This window comes from Ischnura elegans, chromosome 1 (genome assembly GCF_921293095.1).
Source record: "Ischnura elegans chromosome 1, ioIscEleg1.1, whole genome shotgun sequence".
Taxonomy (NCBI): Eukaryota; Metazoa; Arthropoda; class Insecta; order Odonata; family Coenagrionidae; genus Ischnura; species Ischnura elegans.
In genome coordinates, this window is record NC_060246.1 from 91,899,587 (window position 1) to 91,924,519 (window position 24,933).

The 24,933-nt window shown below is 36.4% G+C and overlaps 1 protein-coding gene across 9 annotated transcripts in view; it reads left to right on the forward strand.

The window, feature by feature from the left end:
• Positions 1-24,933, forward strand: part of LOC124165907 (unconventional myosin-XV) — a 366,313-nt gene that overhangs the window by 184,288 nt on the left and 157,092 nt on the right. For 5 of the 9 annotated variants that reach the window (XM_046543447.1, XM_046543458.1, XM_046543478.1 and 2 more), the window contains 19 exons: positions 446-668; positions 1,075-1,216; positions 4,928-5,188; positions 6,261-6,475; positions 8,406-8,519; positions 9,618-9,878; positions 10,682-10,843; positions 11,891-12,187; positions 12,607-12,983; positions 13,856-13,966; positions 14,184-14,302; positions 14,610-14,710; positions 15,903-16,054; positions 16,135-16,334; positions 16,773-16,942; positions 17,121-17,249; positions 17,335-17,463; positions 17,583-17,698; positions 18,276-18,420. In XM_046543447.1, the coding sequence (XP_046399403.1) occupies positions 446-668; positions 1,075-1,216; positions 4,928-5,188; positions 6,261-6,475; positions 8,406-8,519; positions 9,618-9,878; positions 10,682-10,843; positions 11,891-12,187; positions 12,607-12,983; positions 13,856-13,966; positions 14,184-14,302; positions 14,610-14,710; positions 15,903-16,054; positions 16,135-16,334; positions 16,773-16,942; positions 17,121-17,249; positions 17,335-17,463; positions 17,583-17,698; positions 18,276-18,420 (3,424 nt within the window). The remainder of the gene's footprint in view (positions 1-445; positions 669-1,074; positions 1,217-4,927; positions 5,189-6,260; positions 6,476-8,405; positions 8,520-9,617; positions 9,879-10,681; positions 10,844-11,890; positions 12,188-12,606; positions 12,984-13,855; positions 13,967-14,183; positions 14,303-14,609; positions 14,711-15,902; positions 16,055-16,134; positions 16,335-16,772; positions 16,943-17,120; positions 17,250-17,334; positions 17,464-17,582; positions 17,699-18,275; positions 18,421-24,933) is intronic. The other 4 variants (XM_046543452.1, XM_046543465.1, XM_046543486.1 and 1 more) reach the window with 4 other exon arrangements.

The window sequence follows — 24,933 nt, forward strand, 5'->3', positions numbered from 1 at the left end:
GAATTTCTGTTAAGTTTATATTCATCAGTATGTGTGCATTAAACAGGTAGGCCATTGCGAGAAAAATATTCTGGGGGAAGGGGGACTCTTATGAAGAGGGAGGTTCATTTTGAAGGTCTACCCTGTAGACCATATCTCCCAAACATTTCATTACGACATTACAAATACATACTACAGAGGAAACCTGATGGAATTTTAGCAACTGTAAATGGGAATTATATCCAGGATCAGATTTTCCTATAGGCTTACTAATGTTCACAATAATGATGTATTTTATTATCTTTCACATAATTTACTTACTTAAAAATGGGAGGTGAAAAGACCTCCTAAGTGGAATTTCGTTGGGCCTCTTTTCATCTAAATCCAGTCCTGATTAGGTATGTCATCTAAAATTTACTGTTGAGTTTAGATGCTGTATGACCTTTTGTATGCCAATCTTTTCAAGGTTACTTAATGTGCCTGCCAGCAGTGGTTATCAGAGAAGGATATCTGGACAAGATGGGAAAAGTGGTGAAGGAACAGCTGGAGTTGGGAATGTTGATGAGTACATCACAGATTTATTCCGGCCTATATTTGTGAATGACAGTCTTAGGAAATTAACGAAAGCCTCCACTTTAGCTGATGCCATCAAGGGAGGTGGTGATGGAGTGGGTGGCATGGAGACGCAGGTAAAGATTACCATGATTAAATCATGTATGAAAATATTTTACCCACTCATGCTTTGACCTGTTTCTATTCATAAAAAAACAATGATTTGCTTTTAGAGTACTTCTCAATTATAACATCATTGGTGTAATTACTTGGTGTATAGGAACTTGTAAAATCCATGAATGAGTATTAATCCTAATTTTCTTCTTTTTATTTTATTACTCCTTTATCATTATTATTCATCATCAGTATCAGTATCATCAGCATCAGTGTTATAAATTTAAAAAATTTCAGATGTATCAAAAAAAAGGTTTAGCAATGCTTAGTCCATTGAGTGATGCTTGTTTTTTTATTATATTGATCTTAGCAAATCTTATACCTACTGCTTGTGCTTATTGTTCATAATGGTATCTCCTGTTCTTTCAGACTTCCCAAAGTCAGACTGCTTTTGGATTTACACCTATAGCTGGTATGACTTCTCCTACTCCAATGATGTCCAGTCTGATGTCAGGCATGATGTCACCTCCTCCTGTCATGATGCCCACGATACCTGTTTACACTCCAGCAGGTAAAAGAAAAATGCATATTATGCAAAAACGATTCCCTGTTCATGGGACATGATTTTGAAAGACCTGCAGATTTAGTAATACTTAAGTTTTGTGTATATTTTTTAGCCTTATATTTTGGTAATTATTATAGGGAAAATTAGCAGGTTTGTGAACTTAATGTCATAAGATACATAGGAAATGTTTTATTTTAAATATAACCATCGTATGTTCATACATATTTACTCTAAAATCTTATAATCTCTACTCATGTGAATTCTATTACTGATGTATGCAATATTTGAGGATTTATCACCTTATAAATCCTCATTATTAGCTGCTGGATTATGTCTCTCCCTTATCCTACCTACTTATAGATATTGCAAAATAAGATTTTTGAGAATCTGTTTTCTTTCTGGGAATGTAACACCCATATTACACAAATAAGCAATTTAGAGTTGTGACTAACCAGTTTAATTATGGTTCTTTACCTACATATAAACCTAATGTTTTAAATGTTTGAAATATTGCTTTGTTCATTGGTAAAAAACATTTCTCCATATTCAAATATTAATAATAACTGATAAAATCTGTGCCTCACCTAACAGTTTAGCCCTTTTGTGTAAGTATGTACATGCGTTAGGTAAAATTTGATTGTAGCTGGGGTCTGGAATTATTACGTGGTACATACTTTACTCCTCTGTTATAATTGAGATTCATTGTGAGTACCCCAGTGACTTAACATCGTAAATATGGATAGCATACTTTTCTGGTTCCCCTATGCCATTGGTGACTGGAATTACAGGCAACTCCCATTATTATGGGATGATACTCATCATATGTAAGTAAGAAGGAAATTGTTCAGTGCCAGTTAATGTGAATGATGCAAAACTTTTGAAAGATCTAATTAATTTTTTCTCAGGACTTCATAATGTAGTCTGTTTTAAGTAATAGATATTTTTGATTTCACTTACAAATTTTCTCATGGGTACAATGGTATGGCATGTCACGTACTTTTTGTATGCATACCCTGTAAAAATATGGCCTTGTTCAAGTACCAGAGCTCTCTTTCCTTGAATCTCAATTAAAAATACATTGCTGCTTCTTATATGAGGACTTACTAAATTGAAATACAGTAAAACCCCGTATTTGCGTTATCGGAATTTACGTTTTCCCGCAAATTGCAAGTTTTTTTCTGGGTCCCGTCATATTTCCTATCTCTCCAATGTAAATAGAACCCTGTATTTACGCCGTGTTTTTTTCGTTTTCCCGCCATGTGCATCACGACGTGCCGACTAAAAAAAAAATTTTTGCGCACTTAAACAATTAATCGCGCATATCAGCCCTTAAAAACTGTCTTTTGGCTTCCTTTCGCGCATTTTTATTTAGAAATCCAAGAGAGAGAGACGTAATGAGAACTATTTTCGGGAAGAATTTGAATGTGGCGGGACAGAACGCCACCAACGTCGGAAAGTTGAACTACATCTACGTCATCTCGTTTTCTGTCAGCGGCGAAAAGATTCACGATATGAAAGTAGGTGTTTTGAGCAATCGAGCTATGTATTAATTATAATGCAAGAACTCCTGAAGGAATGTTGACAATAATCATGTAGTCGATAATATGATACGAGAGTTTGAAAGGAAACCAGACGTGATAAACTATAAAACTTGGCCGACAACTGGGATCATTTGCGCTGACTTCATTCAACAGTTGCGTAGCAATTATAGGTTAATTAAATACTTTAAAAAAAACTTATTTAAACTTGAATTATCCCATTCAAATAGCAGTGTATCGCAAACTATTGTAACTTTCAAAAATTATGAAGTCCCATGACTGTTTGTACTACACGCATTTGATCGCCGAGGGGTAGTTCAGATACTCGTGTGTTGCCGAGTTACCCTCAATTCGAATGGGAAATAGAATTGATCCGGCTTGAAAATGGAAATTCGAGGTGAAAAACGGACATTTTTAATTGACGAGAAAATGAAAATTTTAGAGATAGTTGATTCCCACACCGGAACCCGCATCGATTCAAACGCTGGCGAAGCAACTCGAATGTTGAGACTGGCAATCCGATCGGATTTCCAGTCTCAACATTCAATACCGTGGTGAAAAATCGCGATGCCATTGTAACATATGCAAACCAGTGCGGACATTTATCAAAAAAGAGAATATATGTGAAGAATTCCAGGTAAGAATAAATGGAACGAATTCTAAAAGAGTAGTTTTTAGGTGCAAGATCATCAAATGTCCCTGCAAATGGTGTCATCTAAAGGCCTGTTTACATAGTACATTAACCCGTACAAGTTAATGTCTAAATTATGAACACGAAAATGCACCGTGCATTCACCCAACTTGTGCGTATGCATGAACAGAAAATAGAACCTGTTCAAATTTGGTTCATGCATTCATAGTCGGATTTAGGGGCAGGGGACGTGCCCCCCCAGATGCTTAAAAAAATAGACAAAATTTGAATACGGTTATCATAGGAGGATCTATGGGAGGGGGGGCACGTGCCCCCCCAGACACTTAAAAAATATGCAAGATTTTTAATACGGTCCGGTTATCATTGCGTTCGTTTTGTATAATGTGGTATCATTGCGCCCCCCCTCCAGAACAAAATCACGGCATTGCTTGTGCCCCCCAGAAAGAAATCTTGGATCCGCCCCTGATGGTCATCATTACGTTCGCTTTGTTTTGTATATTACTCAAGGAGGCTCAATCATTTAATTCAATAAGAATAACTTTGATATAAAAATAAAGAGAATTTTGTAAAGTCATTGTTATATCTTGTTTTTAATCTCAATTAAGACAAGATCTTTTGCCTGTCAGGCCCTCTGTGCCCCTCCCAGAAAAAAATCCTGGATCTGCCCCTGCCTACATTCGTACATGTCCCGTTCCGGTCCACAAAAATCATTCATGCAAGCAGAAATTAACACGTACGTGTTAATGTATTGTGTAAACAGGCCCAAAGGCCCTTGAGAAAAGGTATTTCCCAACAAGATTGGGAATCGAAGATTCCACGGCATCTATAATGGTTGGTTGGATAGATTCAAAAATAGGTACAGTCTTGTATATAAGATGGTGAGTGGTGAAAGCAAAGATGTTAACATAGAGACAGCAACTCAGTGGAAAGAATCTGAATATATTAGAGTTCTGAAAGGTTACAGCCCAAAAGATGTTTTCAGTGCAGACAAAACAGGATTATTTTTTAATTTTTGCTGCCAGCAAAATCACTGTGCTTCAGAGGGAAACAATGTTATGGCATAATGCCTAGTGAACAATTAAAAAATTAACATTTCCAAAGCCAATATATGAATAAAAGTGAAAATTCTCTATTTCCCACTATTTGCATTTTCCCGCAATTTACACTTTTTTTCTTGGGTCCCTAGAAAAGTGTAAATAAGGGGTTTTACTGTATTTAAACATATAGAAAAATGTATATTATCATAGTACACATATAGCTAACTCATCTATTTCATTAGTGGAAGGCGGAGAACTCTTAATACATTATCATTCTAAAGGAAGCTCTGTATATAAGTTTTTATGTTGTGATTCTTGGTCCATTTTATATGCAAAAGTCATTTAAACACTCCACCCCATTTTGGTATATAAAAGCATTTTATGCATATTTTCTTAAAGTAAAAGCCTTAAAACTTAAGTTACTATGTACATATTGAGTAACTCACTTTGGACGTGAAATTATGCTGTGACTTTGGTATGACTCCTGTAGCGAGTGCTGCCTCCAGCTCCGCATTGACCACGGCACCCCCCACTAGCCCTTACTACTCTTCAACAATGCCCTCAAGTGCCACAGCTGAGTCAGCAGCAATGATACCTGGCATGACTCCTGCTATGGTAACTCCAGGCTTGGCTGCACCATTAGGTGGAATGAGTGCTTCTCCTAGCTCCTTAGGGACCACGGGTGCTGAATTTTCACCACCATTCTCTCCTGGATATCAATTTATGCCAGTTCCAATATACAACATGCAAGGTCTTTGTCCTCATTTTCGATTACATGGTCATAAAATACTAAATGGTGATGGACTCCATTGCTTGTCATGATGTATAACCAATACTTACTTCATAATTTAACTAACTTTTGTTAACAAAAAGCCTGCTTTCATATTTATATGGAAAAATTCATAACTAATATTGAGGATAATTTTAATACAATAATTATTGCATTGGGTAAATTAATAATAATTGTTAGCTATTATACTATATGGTTTTAGCAAAAGTAAATGCAATTCAAATAATTCTCATCTTTTATTCCCTGCTAATATAAATAGAATCCAATTAGTACCAAATTTCAGTGATTTGTTTCATTCAAACAATGCATACAATATAGTACATATGTGAATTACATATCCAATGTTTGATTAAGCCACCATCGAGTAATCAACCAATCCTCCACCACCCAGCTGGCTCACTTAAACCCCTTCTCCTCTATTCTCCATTTCTTATTCTCCTCTTCTTTTGCATGTGTTAGTCCATCTGTTCATTGTTTCTGAGGTGACTATGTGAAGAACACAAAATTAATGTTTTTTTGCCTGCACAAAAAGGCTACGTTTTTCCCTTATATGTACCAATGTCCCCTGCAAATTTTCCGAAGTTAAATTGATCCATTTCCAATCCATGTCTATAGAATAGGCCCAGAAAATTGTAAAGTATTGTATTGATATCAGTTGGCTATAACTACTAGTAAGTTTAATCAAATGGATTAGCTGTCTTTTTGACCAGTTAATTGTTTTGTCTTCTCCCTTCATTTCCATCGATAATTAGTGCTCCTCTTTATTTAGATGGCATACAAAATATCACAATACACAACCATTATATACCGGCTGAAATATAGGCTCAAATACTTAAAATTAACAGTTTAATACCTACCTTATTAGCTTGGTGTGCATAAAACCAAAGTATCCTGTGTTACATACAACCCACATTACACCACTGGAAGTTATGTTTGCTGAAGATTTTCTTTCAAAATTATTATATTTTAGGGATAAATATGCTGCAAAAATACATTTCTAATAAGTGATTCACGCTATTTCTTTTTTATCCAGGACTCAGTTTGCCTACTTACCAGGTGGCTGGTAATCAGCAGCCCAGTGTAGATCCTAGTCAGGTGGCAGCAGCATACCAGCAAGCTTTCCTGCAGTCAGCAATGGCACAGAATATGCAGATTCAGCAGCAGTTGCTTGCACAAAACCAAGCTCTACAGCAATTACTGCAGCAGCAAACCCAGCGCTCCCCTCAAGTAACACCCACTCATCAACCCGTAAGTTATGAATTTATACCTTATCATAACTAATGAAGTAATTCTTCAACCTTTTCATGGTTACTCACGGATCAAAATCGTTATAATGGGATAGTTAGTGATGTTCGAGGGTTCTGTAATTTTTAAAAGTTATTCTTCTTACACATACTGATTGAGTATATTGGCACTTCTAAATATTAAATTCATGGATTAACGATAAATTCTGACCTTAAAAAAAATATGAGCTTGTCATTAAAAATCATTTTGAAAAATCAAATTTTTCTCAAATACATCATGAATTTTATATTTTGGCATTCTTTTTCAAGGCTATCACGATCCATAACTTATGAATTAAATATTTCAGAAGAAATTGAGGAATTTTCTTCTTCGTAAGGGCTTGTACTTGAAATATAAAAATTTACAGTGACAAAATATGACTTTCTCTTTGAATTGAAAGTATGATCATAATTTACATCTCGATGCAATTCTAGCGAACTATGAATTCTGCATTGTTGTATATGTACTTAAATTGACTGCATGGAATGAACATATCAGGTTCAAAATCTATGGTCATAGGTTGGAATTTTGAAGCTGTTGCATTATTATGGATTTAAGAGCATTGAAATGTAGCATCTTTTCTTGGAAATCTTTGGGAAACTTCATTTTATTTCTTTTACTCTCTATTATTATTCTTCAAGGATTTTAACTTCCCCATCAGTTTATATGTGAAGTTCCAATTTTAAAATACATGCAATTGCCAAGAAAAATGTCATGGTAACGTTAATTTTAGATACATAAGTATGCAAAACTTTGTTAACATTTCATCAGTTAGTATTTCAAGCTATGAACAGAATTATGTTTATAGGGAATGTTTATTAATTTTGTATCAACTGCTCAAAAACTGGAGAATATGATAATATTTTCAGTGCCAAGAAACTTTTAGCGATAGCGCTTTAAAAAAAGCGATATTCTCCAGGTTGCTTACTCTTACTAAATCATTTTACCCCTATAAACCCCAAAATTTTATTGATATTTTTTGCATGACTGTAGAAACCTAATTTTTGGCAGGGTCACTGAGGGTGATGCCTAAGTATTCCATATACCACGTACAAAGTAATTACTGTGTTGGATATTATTCCACCTAGGTGCATACGTCTATCTGCAAATGAAGGATTATATTGTATTAATTGCCTACCATGGCGCCATCAGTGCTTTCAGAACAAAATATGTATAACAATAATAAATGTTTTGCCTCTCTGAAATCATGGTATGTGTTGTGTTGTGTGTTGCTCCTCCATTTGATATTTTTGATTTTCTCAAAAGGCACATTGTGGATGGGTATAATGATTAGCATTGTCATCACAAAGTATTCATTCATGGAAAATATTTTGGCATCCCCCTTGGGGCCTATTGAAAATCCAATTATGTTGTCATTATTTCAGAATAGAGATCATTAATTCTTCTCTGCTCCTTGTAGAATTTAAAAAAATTTACTTGTATGTGGAGGTTACTGAACTAATGGTGGCATATATTTCCGCAATAAGCATATTCCCAATTTTTATTTGTTTTAATTTAGAAGTTTGTTGTACATAATTTTGGAAGATTCTATTTACTGTTAAAAATTCAAAATATTCTTTTTTCACAATACATATTGCATATATGTTGCATGATCATGATTAACTCAAAATGTGATTAATTTTTGGAATGTGAGAGGTGAATGAAACTGGGTTCTGAGCAGCCTTCATTTTATATTAGGTGAAAGCTTTCACAAAAACTACCCTCAGAATCTCTTTTAAGGTGAACTCTTTGTTCTTGGTTGTTGCATGGTATATATCTTCTACCTGAATATATTCCATTTTACATCTGTATTCTTTGGTGTCAATTGTGGTCTGTAAAGTAGTGTGGCATCTTTTGTTGTGTATACTTCTCACTTCATCTTTTTCCAATGTAGGGTTTTCCTCAGGTAAACATGACTGTAGGCCCTCCCCAGGTCCTACAGATGCCAGGAGTGTCCAATATCTTAGGGACATTTTCAACTACTGATTCATTAAACAGGAATTCTAAGGTACAAAACTGGAGACAGATTTTACGTAGAATTCTCAAGTTTTTTTGCTTGGCTTGTAATCATGCTTTAGGGTTTAGGGGTGTGTCCCTTTAGGTTTTGTAACCCTAGCTCTATTTTAAAATCAGAGCCTAATTAATTCCCCTAATTAAATTTTTTTAATCTAATGCCTGCAAGAAAGTGGAATTCATCAACCAGGAACTATTAATATGGGAATGAGGAAGCCTCTTACTAGCTAAGAAATGCAGTGGAAACAGCCCAACCATACAAGAAGCAAAGCAATGAACAAGCATTCTGTTACAATTCTTACATTACTCTGGGTTTCATCATTTTCAAGTTGTAATTCATGGAGCTTGAGTGGTCCTTATTTTTTGCAGGCATTACAAATGATCATTTTTTCCTTTTGTAGCCAAATAATAATGCATAATGAAAATAATCAAATCATCCGCTTATATCAGTTGGATCTCTTCATTTGGTTTGATGCCCTTTGTATTCTGTAATTTTCAAATAAATGAGCTAGTAAGTTTTGTTCATGCGCCTTCTTTCTTGCTTAGCTTTCTTCCAATTAATGCTATTTTTTTAGCTTGAAATAAAATTTTATTTTATGCATTTCCAGAGGTTTTTTTAAATGCATTTTGCTTTTTAATTTGATTCACTTATAAAAAGTGTTAATCTCCTCTGGTGATTTTCCGGTGGAATACCTGGGACTAATCTCAGGGCTTTGGATCTTATTTTGATTAAATGAAAAGACAAACTCAACAGCAGTGATAATTTTCCTTAAATTGTAACATGTGTATCTTCTACTTTTTCTCGTTTTTTCACAACAAAATAATTACATGTCAGATACTTCAGTTGCTATACTTCTGTGGCTTTTTGCAGTAGGTCACTCAATAGTCCTTCGGTTTCTCATTTAAAATTCCTTAACCCCTTCCCTCCATTAATTGTTGAAGCTAACTCATTCCTTAATTAAAATGGTTAATCCGAAGCAGCTGTCATTACCCAGCAGCATAATTTCCTCTCTGCCTTGACTAATGCTTTCTGAATATGCAATGATCTCCAAAAACATACTCGCCCTCCAATGATAATCTGTCGGGTTGTCAGGTGTCATTCCGAGAGCCTGACAACAGGGAGCTCTGGTCCACGGAGAAGAGGCAGACGACAACGACTATGGGCGACTCATCTTCAGCTAATGCCCAAAGCCCTCCATTCATACCTCCTCCTCCTAGACCACCAAAAAGCCTGTTTATCCCAACTGCTCAGATGTCTCAATCCTCCCCGCAACAGCCACCTCCGCCACCACCTCCTCCCAACTTACTTTCCTCGCCTCTAGCCAACAAACCTCCTCAAGAAACCAATTCACAGGTGTGTACGTGCGTAAAATTTAGTAAAAACAAATGTATTAAAAATTTGCCCTTAACATTCAAATAATTATGGGAAATAGGACCATTCTTGTTTTCTAAAATAGGATAGATATCCAATGTAAAATTATTTTCATTAATATGCCTATGAAATGCTATTAGATATGCATATTTGGTTAGTGTCCTATTGCTTTCCATTGTCTTTTTAATTTTTCCCAAGCTCATTAATAAGACATTAGCCTTAATTGAATGAAAAAAAACTTGTCCAAAGAAGATCATGATGTCCTGTATAATTACTTAACTCTTGCAATTTATTTTAATGTAGACTTGGTTTTATTTGCAAGTAAGGCCATTACTTAGCTATAGCTATTACTGTAACTATATCTGACCAATTTTTAAGTGCTTTTATCAATTTTGAATAATGTGTTTCAGTTGCTATGAAATTTTTTATTTTGATCAGTCCAGTTTATTGCATCATACTATACTAGTGATAGATGCCACTTAACTGAATTGCTCGAGTATATTGGACCTCCTATCCTTGTAATTCCTTTCTACTCTTTTGCACATGTACATGAGCACTCTAAAAATTTGAAGTAGATCTAGCATATATTGCACATTACATGTTTTGCACTTTAATATTGATTGTTTTTGTATGATTGGATTTTTTTGCACTTTTGATTAACTCATTCACTCTAGTCTGTTAGCAATCAATTTTAATTTCACCGGTGAATCAAGTTTGTGTCAAACAGAAAATATGAAGGTTTGGGGGATGATGCCTTAGTTAATTAGGATTTACTGCCCACCCAGAACCTATCACCGTCATCCGGAAAGGAAACTGGAGCCATCAAAAAGATGAATGGAAGGATGCCAAGTCAAAATTCAGGAAATGCTCATATGGCATTTGGCAGTGTTCTTGACGAGCTCAAAAGTCGTCGGAGCTCCACAGAATCCCAGAATGGTGTTGCAAAGGTGACTTGAATCCAAAATTATTTTGTATTTGTCGTTTTGTGTTATTATTGAAAATATCAAGAGATTGTGCTTTCACATCAGTTAATCTTGTGTTGTTTTCTTAAGTCTCTCAAAATGATCATTTGCTTCTTTCTCTAAATTTGTTTAATTGAGAATTGATTTTTTCAGTATTCATTCACATAGGCAGTGATTTTTAAATTGGTGTCTCATGAATGGGAACTGATTTTTAGAGAACTGTTGGTAACTAGTACTTATGTATGTGCTATTTTTGGGTGACTTTCATTTTATAATTGCCTGCTTTTGCTGAAGTAAACTCTTAGTTATGAAACCTGCCTGCAAGCACCCATTTATGACTCAGTTTTTGCCCTCTACATGTGATCTCTTTCCTCTCGCAAGTGATTGATAGGCTTATTATTGCATTTTTGATCAGATCATTTGCTCAATTTCTTAAAAGTTGAATAAGTAATCACATGCTGGAAAAAATGTGGACTCAGGAAATGTTGTTGTCCACCTTTGAGTGAAGAAGTCTAGACCTTTGAAATCCTGAGCATTGAATATTAGTATCATTTCACCACTCTCAAGAAGCTTTGTTGCCATATGTGTAGTTGGAGTAAGAAAAAATATTTCATTACAGTTTTTTATTTTAATTCTACCCCATGCAAAGCATCATCATCGCGTGCATTTATTTACCAAATGCTTGCCAGTATTAAGAATACCTAAGTGGCAAATACAATGTGGTCTATTTTTGATTCCATTTGTGTCTATTTAACAAATAATTATTGCTAATTTATATGGCACTATCTAGCCCTCTGGCACTATTATTTTTTTAAATCATTAACTGTAGAAAGTATAATGCTAACTGTAAATATTGTTCAATGCAGTACTTAAAAATCCACCCTTCACAAAATAACACAAATGCACTGGAACGAAATATCAGAGGAGTAGTTAGATTAAATGCAATTGAGTTTTTGGAATATGCACAATTATTTTTTTTCGATATCTTTGTTCTAGTGATTTCTTCAAATTACATTTTTATGTGCCATACAGGTCAATTCCTTGGTGATGGAAAGCCGAAAAATAAGCAATGGCGGAAGCTCACCTTTAGGGGGTCCCCCACCCCCTCCACCTCCTCCTCCCCCTCCCATGCCTCCTGAGCTGATACACAGTGGTGGAGACCCCTCTGAGGCTAGGCCATTTCTTGATCCGTATGGACGTGCAAAGACTGTTAGGATTGGGAAATGGCGATGGCCGCCTCCAAAGGAAAATGCTGAGCAATCTGATAGTTTCTTGGAATTCAAATTGAGGCAGCATCACAGGAAGTCCAATCCTCATCTAAGTCCTCAGGTAAATACTCCTTTTAAAAAAAACCTCTGATTATAATATTATTATGTGAGTGAGTACCAAAATTGTGGTTTTCATTCATGCCTTGTTCCATCTTGGAATTCAGTAAGGTGAATATATATATTTTTTAAGCCATTTAGTTCTAGGATTTTCTTTTTGTTTCTGCAGAGAATACATATGTGAGTGAGAAAAGCCTAGCTAAGAGGAGAGCTGCATTTTGCCAATCTCGGGATTGTTGGCCCATAATAATGATTTTGTAGTTAATAGCATTACATGTACATGCATTGCTTTGTATAATTTTGTTGACTGAATGATGAAAATTTGCGGCATAATTAAATATTTTGAAAATAAAGAGAAATGTATGTTTTTAGAAATCCTATTCATTTTAATTCTAGCGTTCATGATTTTATTTTGTGTTCCAGGAGTACATGGACAGCCTGGAAAGGGTTGAAGGCATTGAGTGGGAAGAGTTTGAGGTATCGGGATTATCCGCTTCAGCTGTTAGAGAAATCAGTAAGACAATGACTGTGGAAGGGAGGGATGGGACTGTAGAAATTCATGACAATAAGAGGGAGATAAGGGAAGTGTCTTATGAAATTCATGAAAATGGAGATAAGAGGCATTCCCCTGAGAACCGTGGATCCAACGATGCCATTGAAAAGTCAAGCAGAGGAGATTCTAGAGGAGCCAAAGATGAAGATTTGGGAAGTTCCCACAGTAAGGATAAGGCGTCATCGGGGAAAAGAGACAGTAGGGAGTCATCTCTTTCACCCGATGGCAAGGACAAGCATTCTAAGAAGTGAGCACATTCATATATTTATATTTAGTCATTAATCCCCATTTATTAATGTCTAATTATTTTTTATGTAGCCAAACACACAGTCATACATCTAACAAGCATTGTGATGAAGCCAGAGGAAGTGTATTTGTATCCATTACATATAGAAAATTTTTACCTTCTACCCTCACAACATTGTGAACTTCAATTTTCCTAGTTGACTCTGTTAAATCTTGCAAAAATTTGTTTATAATCCGTGATCCTATTATTGGGGTGCTCTGATCATTATCGGAAGGGGAGGATGTGTCACATAGCCATGTCACGGGCATAGCGAGAAATATTTTTTTTGTGAGGAAGAATTCACTTAGAGGAGGATGCATTTTAAATGCGGTTCATTTGGTGGAGCTTCACTGGCTACTGCTCCTTCTCAAAGATTTTATTGGAATTTGAAACCACAGTGAAAAGCACAAACCATCTCCACATTTATGGCCTTTGTATCCTTATCATTTCAGACATTTACCTTTTTTTTCCTTGCTTTGATAGAGGGTGATCAGACCTTGCAATAGTTTCCATTTTATGTGATAATTTTAGCCTTAGGTAATCTCCAGTAACAGTGATGGTGGTCTACAAAAAGTATTTTTATTTTAAAATTTCTCTATCATATTCAACATGGTTTGTGCATGTGTTGATTTTTTCTGGAGAATTCCCTTCTTTGTTTGAATATATAATTATTTTCACTGTGTCTATTCTGCAATTTGCCAACTGAGAGGACTGTAATTTTTCCTTGCACCAGGCTCCACAGGCACTAAAGATGGCCCTAGCTTAATAATTGCACATGATGTCATCTTATAATGTACCTACTCATTTTTTGTTTAATTTTGATATTTTTTTAGGTCTGGCGATAGTTCAGCTTCCAGACCAACTCCAGGCAGCATTGGAAAATTAAGGATCAGCAGTGAAATGAGACAAAAGCTGGAAATGGTGACATCTAATCATAGCTTAAGGTATGTATAAGCATATATGTTTTTTTATTTGTTCTCAGTTTTTTTCAATTACCTGCATACTTTTTGCTCTAAGATCATCCCTGCATATAGTTATTGGTATGATTCAAGTTCTTGATTTTTTGTTTCATTTAAGATAATCTCAGCTGAAATAAAGAGGAGGTTCTTTATTTCGGTACTTGAGATTATGAGTTTATTACTAACTTTGTTTCTTGTCCAGGTCCACTACAAAATCAGAAAAGCCAACCCTGCAAGTATTAAAAATGAAAGATGAAAGTGTCAATAGGCCAGTCAAGAAACTTGAGGATAACAGGAGATTGATGCTGGAGCAGCAGCTTGGTGAGTTGAATGATGATTGTTTCATCACATTCATTAATTCATGGAATAAGAATAAATCAGCTGTAGATTGGCTTATTGGATTATTTCTTGATACGATTTTTTTAAATGTAAGAAAGAACATTAGGAAGTCAAGGGTATTTGGTTCTTGTTTAATGATAAAATTTTGAAAGACCTGTTGATAATTTATTCATTATCGATTCACCAAATGTGTGATGATACTTTTTCATCAAATATTGTAAATTTTCAAGGACAGTTAAATGAGTTTATGAAACATAATTTATCACGTTGAAATCCTATTTTCTTTCAGCTGGTCGTTGGGACACAGTGGATTCAATTGAGGCTATTACGAGAGGTGTGCCTAAGGATGAGAGACCAGATTTACAACATCCCAGTATAGTGAGAAGTCAGGTGAGTCCAATTTGTCACTTATGAAGTTTTATGGCTTCTCTATTAATAGCTATTATAATTAATAGCTAATATATCTGCCACATATATTTTGAGATCATTTTTCTAATAATTTTTTCTATCACCTCACAATACAGCATATGTGTTGGAAAAACTTATAATATGCATGATGAAATGGAATAATTTTATTAAAATCGATATTTACTTACTGGCTTTTATAAAATAGGGGTCAAAGTTGTAGCTTCTTTCTGAATATTTTTTGCCAGAATGTATCAAGCTACTTATCTCAACATGTCTTACTGAAGTATGAGTAAAGTCAGGGGTTTTTAGGACATTCTGAAAGTTTTGGCATCAATATGTTTGGGAGGAGCAGGTATGATTATAAGAGGCATGAGTTAAGGGAGATGTGTATGGTAAGTGTGCACTCAGGATTTTGTGGGGGTCCAGTACCAATTTGCCATGCACCATGTGTGTTTTTAGGGGAGATTAGCCCCTCTGAGTAATCACGACAAGGGGTCTCCAAACTTTTTAGCCCTTAGGCTGCATTGATAATCAAGCAGTATTTTTTGGAAGGGGTGGCTGGACACTTGTGGTCCAACTGAAACTAATCATGTTATATGTAGATATTTTCATTATTTATTTTATATGTTGTTATGATTTCGGTTATTATTTAATATTCTAATGATGCACTAAATACATGAATCTTTTATGATGTGAATGTTGCTATTGTTTCGTGAATGCCAAAATAGCAGGCATTTCTCCGGTTAGATTTGATGTTGTGGAAAAGTTCTTCACAGACGAGGTGAGAGGGCCCTACTGGCTGTTGGTGGTGTAGCCAGGAATTTTGTTCAGGGTGTGGAGGGTCCAAACCCAGGAAGGAAATTTTTTGAAAAACAGGGTACTAAGTTGAGGGTTTTCAACTTAATTTTAGCTCTTTTCATGATCAAAAAAACTTTATTTTTCAAAGAAATCTTTTGTAAATTCATCATTTTTCAATATTTGGTTTTCTGTTTGATGCAAAGTAAGTGTACTTTTATATTTAGGGGGGGTCCGGACCCCCCTCTTGCTATTGTACTGCTGCCTGTATCTGGCTCATAGGCCATAATTTGGACACCTCAGTACTAGAGTACAGAATTACTTTTTTTTTCACTTTAGTTGAATGAGGTTCTCATAATAATGGTTTCTTGCAATTCAGGTTGAAAGAATGGAAAAGACTACTCCCAAGTATGATGACAGAATGGGTGGACAAAGGAAGCCAGCCCCTCCACCACCACCTGTGGCTCCTCACTATGTCGATGTCACCCCAGCTATGCCCACCTCTCGTACAAATAGTTACTACTCTCCAAGGTACGTCTTTATTTCACACACCAGTGAATATTCTTAGCTATTTTGTGTCAATAGATTTTAGTTTTTATTTTTTTTAATAGTCTTACATTAACCTCTTTCAGCAACACCCCTGTGATACCTCACCCCAGATCTCCACCTCCTCCAATACAGCCAATCAAGCAAAATCGTGGAGATATGTACGGCATGTCCAGGATAGACAGAGAGCGAGAGAGGGATCATGACAGGGATCGTCGTTCATCTGTGTCAACTCACCACACTGAGAAAATGGAGCGCATTGAAAGTGAGGAAAATGTCAAAATTTTGGGCTAATTGATAAATATCTTACTGCCAGGATGATATATTGGCCGTCATTGTATGTGTAAAAACTGCCATGGGATTATATATTGGCTCAACCTTTTCTAAAATCATAATTAAATTGTAATTTCTTCCTTGTTAAAAAATAATATTTAAATCCCATATTTCTTCTGTGTTTGTATTATTCTTACTATTTTAGTAAATAAAATTAAGTATTGGAAATAATTGGAAGTAGAAAATCTTACAAACTTCCAGAGAAAAAGTCTTGTGCTCTTTATGCAATAAACTCAAAATGAGCTGATGGGGAAAAAGGATTGATCAGAGTGTAATACAAACTATATTTTGTCTGGAAATGTTGTACATATCGAAAAATATTGAATATGTTACCACTAGCAATTCTTACCTTTTTGTATGACTCTTTCAGTTGAAGAATCACCTGAATTCCTCAAACCAGTAGACTCTCCAGCTCCCCTTATCATTGACCGAGACTATGACAAAACATTAGAAAGCATCAAAACAAAATTATTTCCTCCTAGTACTGCTGCATCTTTCACTTATAACAGGGTGAACTGGAAGCTGCATATTAGGAAAGAGGTAAATAAACATTGTGTTCATATTGTAAATGTAACCTAGTTTAGTGAAGGTTACTTTTTATTAAATTTTTCTTATTAATTAAAAATTATAGAGATTAAGCTCCATGCATAATCTTTAAGTAGTAGAGAATTTTTGTATGGAGTGATTCAATTTAATCACTTTGTTTAATCTTTTTCAGGTATTTTCTCCAAATGAGAGCCTTAACAATCCTCTTGCTCTACATTTAGTATTCTGCCAAATAGTCAAAGATATCTTTAGTCCAAGCTGCATAAGAATTAGTAGAGAAGAACACAACAAAATGAGAAAGGTACCTTATTTTTTAAATATTTTATGAGTGTATGTAATCCTTTGATATTATTTCATGGATTGTAATTTATCAATTTCCTTTATAGATGCTTGATAGTTATGGTGTCACAATGAACAACTTGCATTCTGCTCATCACAAAGTCACGATAAAAAAGAATGTCATTGATTCGGCGAAGGAATGGCCGACATATTTTGCCAGGATATTTCCTGTGTCTGTGAGTATTTTTGGGCTGTGCATCCTCAAGTATTGTGGAATCACCTGTTAAGAATGGTGAATGTGTATTATACTTTAAGAATGGTTCATGCCTGAAGTTAAACGTTTTCTCTTTGACAGGGTGGTCATCAGAATCCCAACGTTCAGCACTTGGCTGTATCTCACTCAGGTATTAGGCTAATTAGGCGAGAGAAGAGCCTACCCAATGACTACTTGCAAGTCTTGGATACCATAACGTAAGTACCAAATATTGGATTTGTCTCATTTTTCCTATAATTCATTTGAGAAGGTTGGAGAGAGTAAGGTCATTCTAAGTACATATATATTTGGTTGAACCCCTAGACATCATTCCTCTCCCCTTGTCCACTTTCTTCCCGAGGCTTTGCTAGTATATGCATAGTGCTTAATATTCTATTTTAGTGTGTTGACAGGGGTGCGGACTTATAAAAATATTGGGGGGGGGGGCCCGGGGTCTTGTCCCAGGAAATTTTATTAATAGTGACTTTGTGAGTTTTTAAGGCATTTTAAAAGAGTTATATGATCAATATTACGACCCGGAAAACTTGACTCTCAATAACTGGACACTCCGGAGAAAATTAACAAGCCTGACACATTTTTTCCTCACCCCCTATGATGAATTTTTGAGGGGGCTCGAGCCCTCTCAGGGCCCATGGAGTCTGCGCCACTGTGTATGGATAAATTTAATGAAATCATTTAAAGAATACTTCAAGTAAATTAATTTGGCTATTGCTTTAGTTGCCTGAAAATTGTTTAGTGTCTATAATTTATGGAGAAATATACTTCTCATTTTAGATTTGACGATGTTGTGGAAACCTCAGTGCCAAAAGGAAGCTCTATTCAACTCATTCTGCAATCTGGTGGTCGTATGGTTTTCTATACCCACAGAGCGAATCAGATACGCAGCATGATTGAGAAGTTCATTGTGGAGTCTGAGAAGGTAAGGAGGAAAAATAATTTTGTAATTGTATCACTTCAGAGTAGAATGTGTTCTGCAATTGTTAAAGTACCTAGGTCATGCCAGATTTTTGTGAACTTGGCACATAAATGTGTTATCTATTGGCTCTTTCTTTTTTATTGGTCTCATTTCTTCGCTACACCATGATCTCGCTTATCCGTCTTATGTGATATGCTGTTATTTTCACTTAAGTGAACTATTGATTTTGTGAAGGGTCAGGTCTCTCTGATCCAGTTAATGATCCACAGCAATGCCTAATTTCTAAAATTTTAGGTATCAGAACGCATACCCACACATTAATCCAAACATAATTTTCAAATATTAGCCGTCCCCTATAACTTTTGATTCTTTTAAACTTGTAATAAAAGTTACAGTAAAGAATAATGTTTTACCTAGTTCAAAAAATTACATTTTTTTAAATTTTATTTTATAAATGGTACTCAAAAAATGAAGGCAAATCATATCAAATTTACTTCATCCATTCACATATATAAAACTGTCTTGAGTTGAACTTGATTTAGGACCGGAAATTTTGAATTAGGACGTTTCCTGACAACCACATCATACTAGATGTGACAGGTTGTTTCAGTTCACCTGTTGTTGGTGCCGGTGCAGCACCAAATTATATAACCCTGTTTTCCCTTAGAGGTGCCAGAACGACATTCGGGATGAAATTAAGCATAAGTCTACCTCCATTGATGTCACAAACTCATGAAAAGTGGTCGGCAACTTTTGCATTCTTCATTTTAGAGTTATGAAGAAAATACAGAATGTGGAAGATAGACTTTTTATCGCAACTCATCTATATCCATATCTACCAAAGTATTGTAATTGATTGCAATTTTGTGTCTTAGCGAACAACTCTATTCTGAAAATAAGTCTATTTTTATCCCTTTTTGTCTGTCCACTGCCAATAAACTAGCTATATTTGAATGATCTTTATGGGTATTTTTTCCTGACAAGTGTCGCTAAAGCCGGTGTGGAAGTTAGAGATGGGTAGAGTATATTAAAGAGTAATTTGGTTCATTTATAGTAGCTGCTATTGTCAATTTGCTACTATTTATGTGTATCAATTAATTTTGAACTTCTTACCCTTATATAAAAATGATAGTTACTAATCATAAAATTTTGTACTATTTCTATGGGTGAGTACATGGCTGTATTTGTTTGTATTGTGCTTTTAAAGCATTGATTGTACTTAATCTATAATTACCGGCAGTGGGACTTCTCCTCCCATAGTTCCTGAGCTGTACAACAAAGTTTGAGTTTGATAATACTTACATTAACGAGGAGCCCGCTTAGAGGGAAGCATGGCTTTGTTCAGCGATATTCTTTTGTAGTCATAATTAGTGTTATTCTAATCAACCTCTTTATTTTTTAAATCATTTAAAAGTGCGTATTTATTACTTTACGCAATCGAAATATCATAATTTGCTTAGCGTTTCCGATTTTTATGCATACGACCTTCAGGGTTTAGAATTTTTGTAAAAGGGTTCTTTTTCATTACTTTACATTTTGAGATAACAACTGCTTTAGTCATACAAATATGGAAAAAAATACAACTTGTAAATTGCGTAAAATACGTCTAATTTCGATAGCCTTATTGTTTACGGAAGGCAATCGTAATTGTTTACATAGGCTTTTTTTTTAAGTACGGGTACGTCGCATGTGTCGCCTAGGTCACGATTTCGAAATCTTTGTATGATTGCGGAAGTTGCTTCGTCGCGTTGTTCTTCCTGCTTCTAAATGAGAGGGAAAATGAGCCGTGAAGTCGGTTAGTTGATGCTCCTCTTCGTCGGAAGATTATCATTTAAGCGACTCCTGCAACTCGTCACGCCCACTTTAACTTGGTTAGATGCGATCGAGTGCGTACTTGTGTGGACGACTCGGATTTCTTCGACAAAAGTTAGAGAAGAACATTAGAAAACGTCGATGAATCGCAAGCTGTTTCATAGAAAATAATTGATTTGTCAATATTATTACAATTTCTACAATATAACATTTATTCCCTTCTAACGTAAATGTAAATTTAAACGGTATACGTTGCTTCCAGACGAAAATTTTATTTTAAACGCAGTTTATAATTCACTCAAACGATCGTATCTTGGAGATTATTCAGAAGGATTTCTTTCCGTTTCCGGCTGAGTATAGTCCACACATAGTTTTCCGTTTACTAATCTTGGTCCTGAATCAGCCTCTCATATGTGTTGAATGGGTTGGATTGGTAAATCAATTGCAAGGTTGGAGTAATATCTTCTTCGGGCGAGAAGAGATGTCTTTACCTTTGACTCAAACTTGAAGTGATTTTCTATTAATTTTTTGCCTTTTTTATCCATTTTATTGCTCTATAGTGAAAATAGGCATCCCATGAGACGCGCTGATAGTAAATTACTAATTATGAGTTCTTCAAGAAAATAAAATATGATTTTATGAATGGGATACATTTAAGTAATCGAAAATTGATAGTTGACATCTACGGATGAAGGAGTTGCGTGCCTGTTTTATTTTTGAAAACCAATCGAACTAGGTGATGAAAATTCTTATTTCCACGGTGGATATTTTGAATTCCACTTCTTTTTTTAGCAATTTTATTTGGGAAACTTACGCGATCGCATTATCTTTCAAAATATTTGTTTTGCCGTATCGTATAGAATGCGAACCGGTATATTTCATTATCAGAATCGGTTACAATCATGGAATTAAAACCTAACATAAAACTTTATCGTCTTCCAAATTTTCGCTGTCTGGAAAAATGTGAGAGACTTACCTTTTTCTGTTTTATTTTCCTGATCAGAAGCGTCTCCGTTCTTGTAAGGAATTTACCTCCCCATTCCCCCGCTCCGCCTCCTGGTGTCATCTTTCCGAGTTGGTAACCGCGCCGCAAACCACCTTCTTCGATGATTGACTGTTCTCGTGTAACCTCGATTGTTTCGCGGGGAAGAGAAAGAAGCGATTTTCCTTTGTTTTTTTCTGCCGGAGAACTTGGAATATGTAGGGCACGATGAGCACTGAATTATGTCTAAACTCTGTGATATATATTTTTTTATACATTTTTCCTAATATGTCGCCTCTATGACCTCGAATTCGGGAAGAGCGAAGGGAGTGTGGGTACTTAGAAAAAAAAGAAACTTCCGGATTCGTGGAAGACCGATTGAAAATCGCTTTCGTTCCTCAGGCCGTAAAAGAGTTATGTTTTTGTAGCATTTAATTTCGGATGTGGCCGACTCCATCGATCCCCTTCTCTACGCTTTAATAGCTTCTCTCACTTTCCCCGGCGGTTTTCTCTCCATTTGCTCGCTTATTGACTTTTCTGCTAATTTCGAATCCAAAATTTTCTTGGGTTGGGATTGGGGGGAAAAAATTGAGCGTCGTCACACCGTTTCCGAGGTCGTGGGCATCTCTCTACTCCAGTTGCTTCCGTTTGAAGAGGGGCGTTTTTCTTGATCCTATTTTCAAGTTACGCTTTCAATTAATTTAGTGCATTCTTCTTTTTGCTTCGCGCAAATCCCCTTGTTCGCGGTTTTCACTTGTTCCGTCGTTAATTGAAAAAAACCGTCCGTCATATTTTCTTTGCGCTTAATGTTTTGGAAACTGGGAAATTTATCGATTCGTGTAGGCCGAAGGGCTATTTATAGTTCCAGAGATGTTGAAATAGAATGTGCCAGGTGTTGATAACTTTTGCTCCGAAATGAAGTTAAGAAGAACATAGCCGTGTCTTTGTTGATGAATCAAATTCAACATTATTCAATTATGAATATTTGCATTCTCAAATACGAAACATGTATGTATACTTACGAGCCATAAAATGAGAAGGAGGAGGAGCAGCGTATCGCGTTATTTTTTATGGTCGTCGTGTTTGGACATTCACCATCTGGCTTTGACAACCGACCAATGACAAAAACTGAAAATAAAATCAAAATTTCTTTAATGGCGTTGAAAATTTTTGTGTTCTTTTCCTTGAAATTAGCCTCTTTTCGCCTCTCAGTATTCGGAACCCATTCGAGCCAGTTCAGCCTCGAGGCAATAGGAATCTTTTGCCTGTCTCTTATTCGGGATGAAAACAGGCGGTAGCTTTTTTCTATACATCATTCTTGGTCGCACGAACCGATTTTTCTCACCTTCCCCAACTTTAGCGCCTGTATTTTCAAGAGTTGCCCTGGAAAACAACTCAATCGGCCAAGTAGGCTAAGATCATTAAGGCGCCTCCAGTTTGATGGTTCCTTTCTTCTTAGGCGCCGCTAACTCCACAACTACGGTCAGCTGGTCGGTTGAAGCGTTAGTATCAATGCCTCCTTCAGGTCCACGAGTGTGCTTTCCCGGCGTGAATCTCATATACTCGTGAAGCGGTGTTATTCGTTGAGCGTGGGATGTGATTAGGATAGGTTCATTTTCCCGTTTCAAATGGGTGGCCTTTCTTCCTCCCGTCACTGTTTTGTTGTAATCTACGCTTTTGGAAGTCATATTATGCCGTTTTATGCATCATCTCCGTTGGCGTTGATATTTTTAATACGAATGCCTAGCACAGATGGTTACTTCGGTTTAGACGATTGATTAGTTTTCAAGAGCTCAGTACAGAATTACTCACGGTCCCAGGAAGTTTTTTTATAATATCGTTTTGATTAGAACATATTGGCTTGGGGCTTTTAATGTGATTCTGTGCCTATATGAAGATAAAAATAACCTCTGTAGGTGATCTCGTCATTCGTCATCGTTGATCTCCGCGGATGCTTCGATCTTATTTCGCTGACTGCTTCCCCTCAGAGTCCCTCCCACACCGCAAACTATGTTGTAGATATCGCCACTGAGAGAAAAACCCAACCACAATGCTCCTACGGTGAGGGATTGAACAAAGTACGACCCCACGTGTTAGTGTTTGGTTAGGGAACATCCGGTGTTTATTGAACTACGGGCGGCGTTGTTTTAAGATCACCCGATGGATTTTGTGCGTGTGTTTTTTTTTCGATTTCCACGCCATCAAATCACGGCAGCCAGAAGGCAAGGAAGCGTCGGAATTGAGTCCAGCAAAAGTTGTGATTTTCCTCGTCGCGCTCCATCGGGTAGCCCCTTTTCCCGCCTGCCTCGTGGTCGTCGTCTCCCCCACAAAAGCACTCGGTGAGTTATCCTCGAGGATTCAGCAGCACAGTGGTTTTCTTCTCATTCGGTGAAAAATGGTGGACGCACATTTCACGAATTCCTCCGTTGCCACTATCATGGACGCATGTTGTGCGTCACTAACGAGACATTTGTATTATGTCGTGTGAAACTTACAAAATTGACGTTTTCGGTGAACCGAATTCTTGGGAAGACCTTCGCCTGAATCTGTGCGATAAGTCGTAAAGTGGAGCGCATTGTCTCGCCGTGTTTTTCTGTTGGTGATAATGTGTCGTTGGAGGTTCCACGGGTGTGGAGACTTGAACGCCTGAAATTGAGTGTTGTCGTCGCGAGTGGACGGGCGTTGTTGTAATTGTGAAGAATGTTTTGGGGTGGTACGCAGTGAAAACATCGCATTTCGCACGTGTTGTTCCTTTTTCATTAGTAACCGTGATAATGTCTGTCGCTTGTGCGGAATTTTGGGAGGAGATCGTCTCCGTCGACACTGACAGATGTCGCCGGGCGCCTGTGGTTAAGTTTTCCGTTCCTCTGAAGCGTTGGCACCACGCCCTTGTCCTCGGGCGGCGCCTCGGTTTGACCTTAAGCCTCTACTCAGCTGCCAGGATTAACATCGACCCTCTCGACGTCTGTCGGCAAATTCTGCAGGTATTCTTCGACTCTGCTTTTGCTACTGTTCTGATGTTCATGTCGTTTGTCATATTTGTGTAAACGTTGCCGCTCTGTTGAAAGAAAATGCATTCCTATTAAGCCCTATTCTTAATCACGCGAGGAATGGTGGGGAAAGGAAAGAATAGGGCGTTGGGAAGTTACTAAGGACGTCAATGGGGTGAAACACAGCAAACTTAAACTGAAAAAATGAGAACACCCACGTTCGTACACACTCACTCAATCACATAGAAGATTTACTTTGGGGAAAATTTTACACGTAGGTCTCAAGCACTCAGGTTTACGAAGTTTACACTTACGCCAGTGACCCACTCACACTAATTAAATAGGCAGAATGTTGCATCTCTGTATTTACTATTTGCTTTTTCACCACGTAGTTCAGTTGCTCAACATTTTTGTAATTTACGAATTGGCGCAGTCTACTTAAAGAAATCATCCGACTTAAATAAATAAATGCATGCATTATTGCCAATTTAGTTCCATACAAGTTTGTGTCTAAATTCTTAGTTAACCCTACTATGTATACATCTTTTCTACGTCAGTGCTGTGTATGTGTCTAACTACTGTTGAGATTTTTTTAAATTTGATGAGCTAGAAGTTGGTAGCCCTTACGAATTCGTAATGCTAAAGATGAATGAAAATGCTAAATTTTTGCTGAATATCCGTTTCTCTCGTATTTTGGTAAGTTACGAATGCTGGAGTGGAGATTTTCAGATT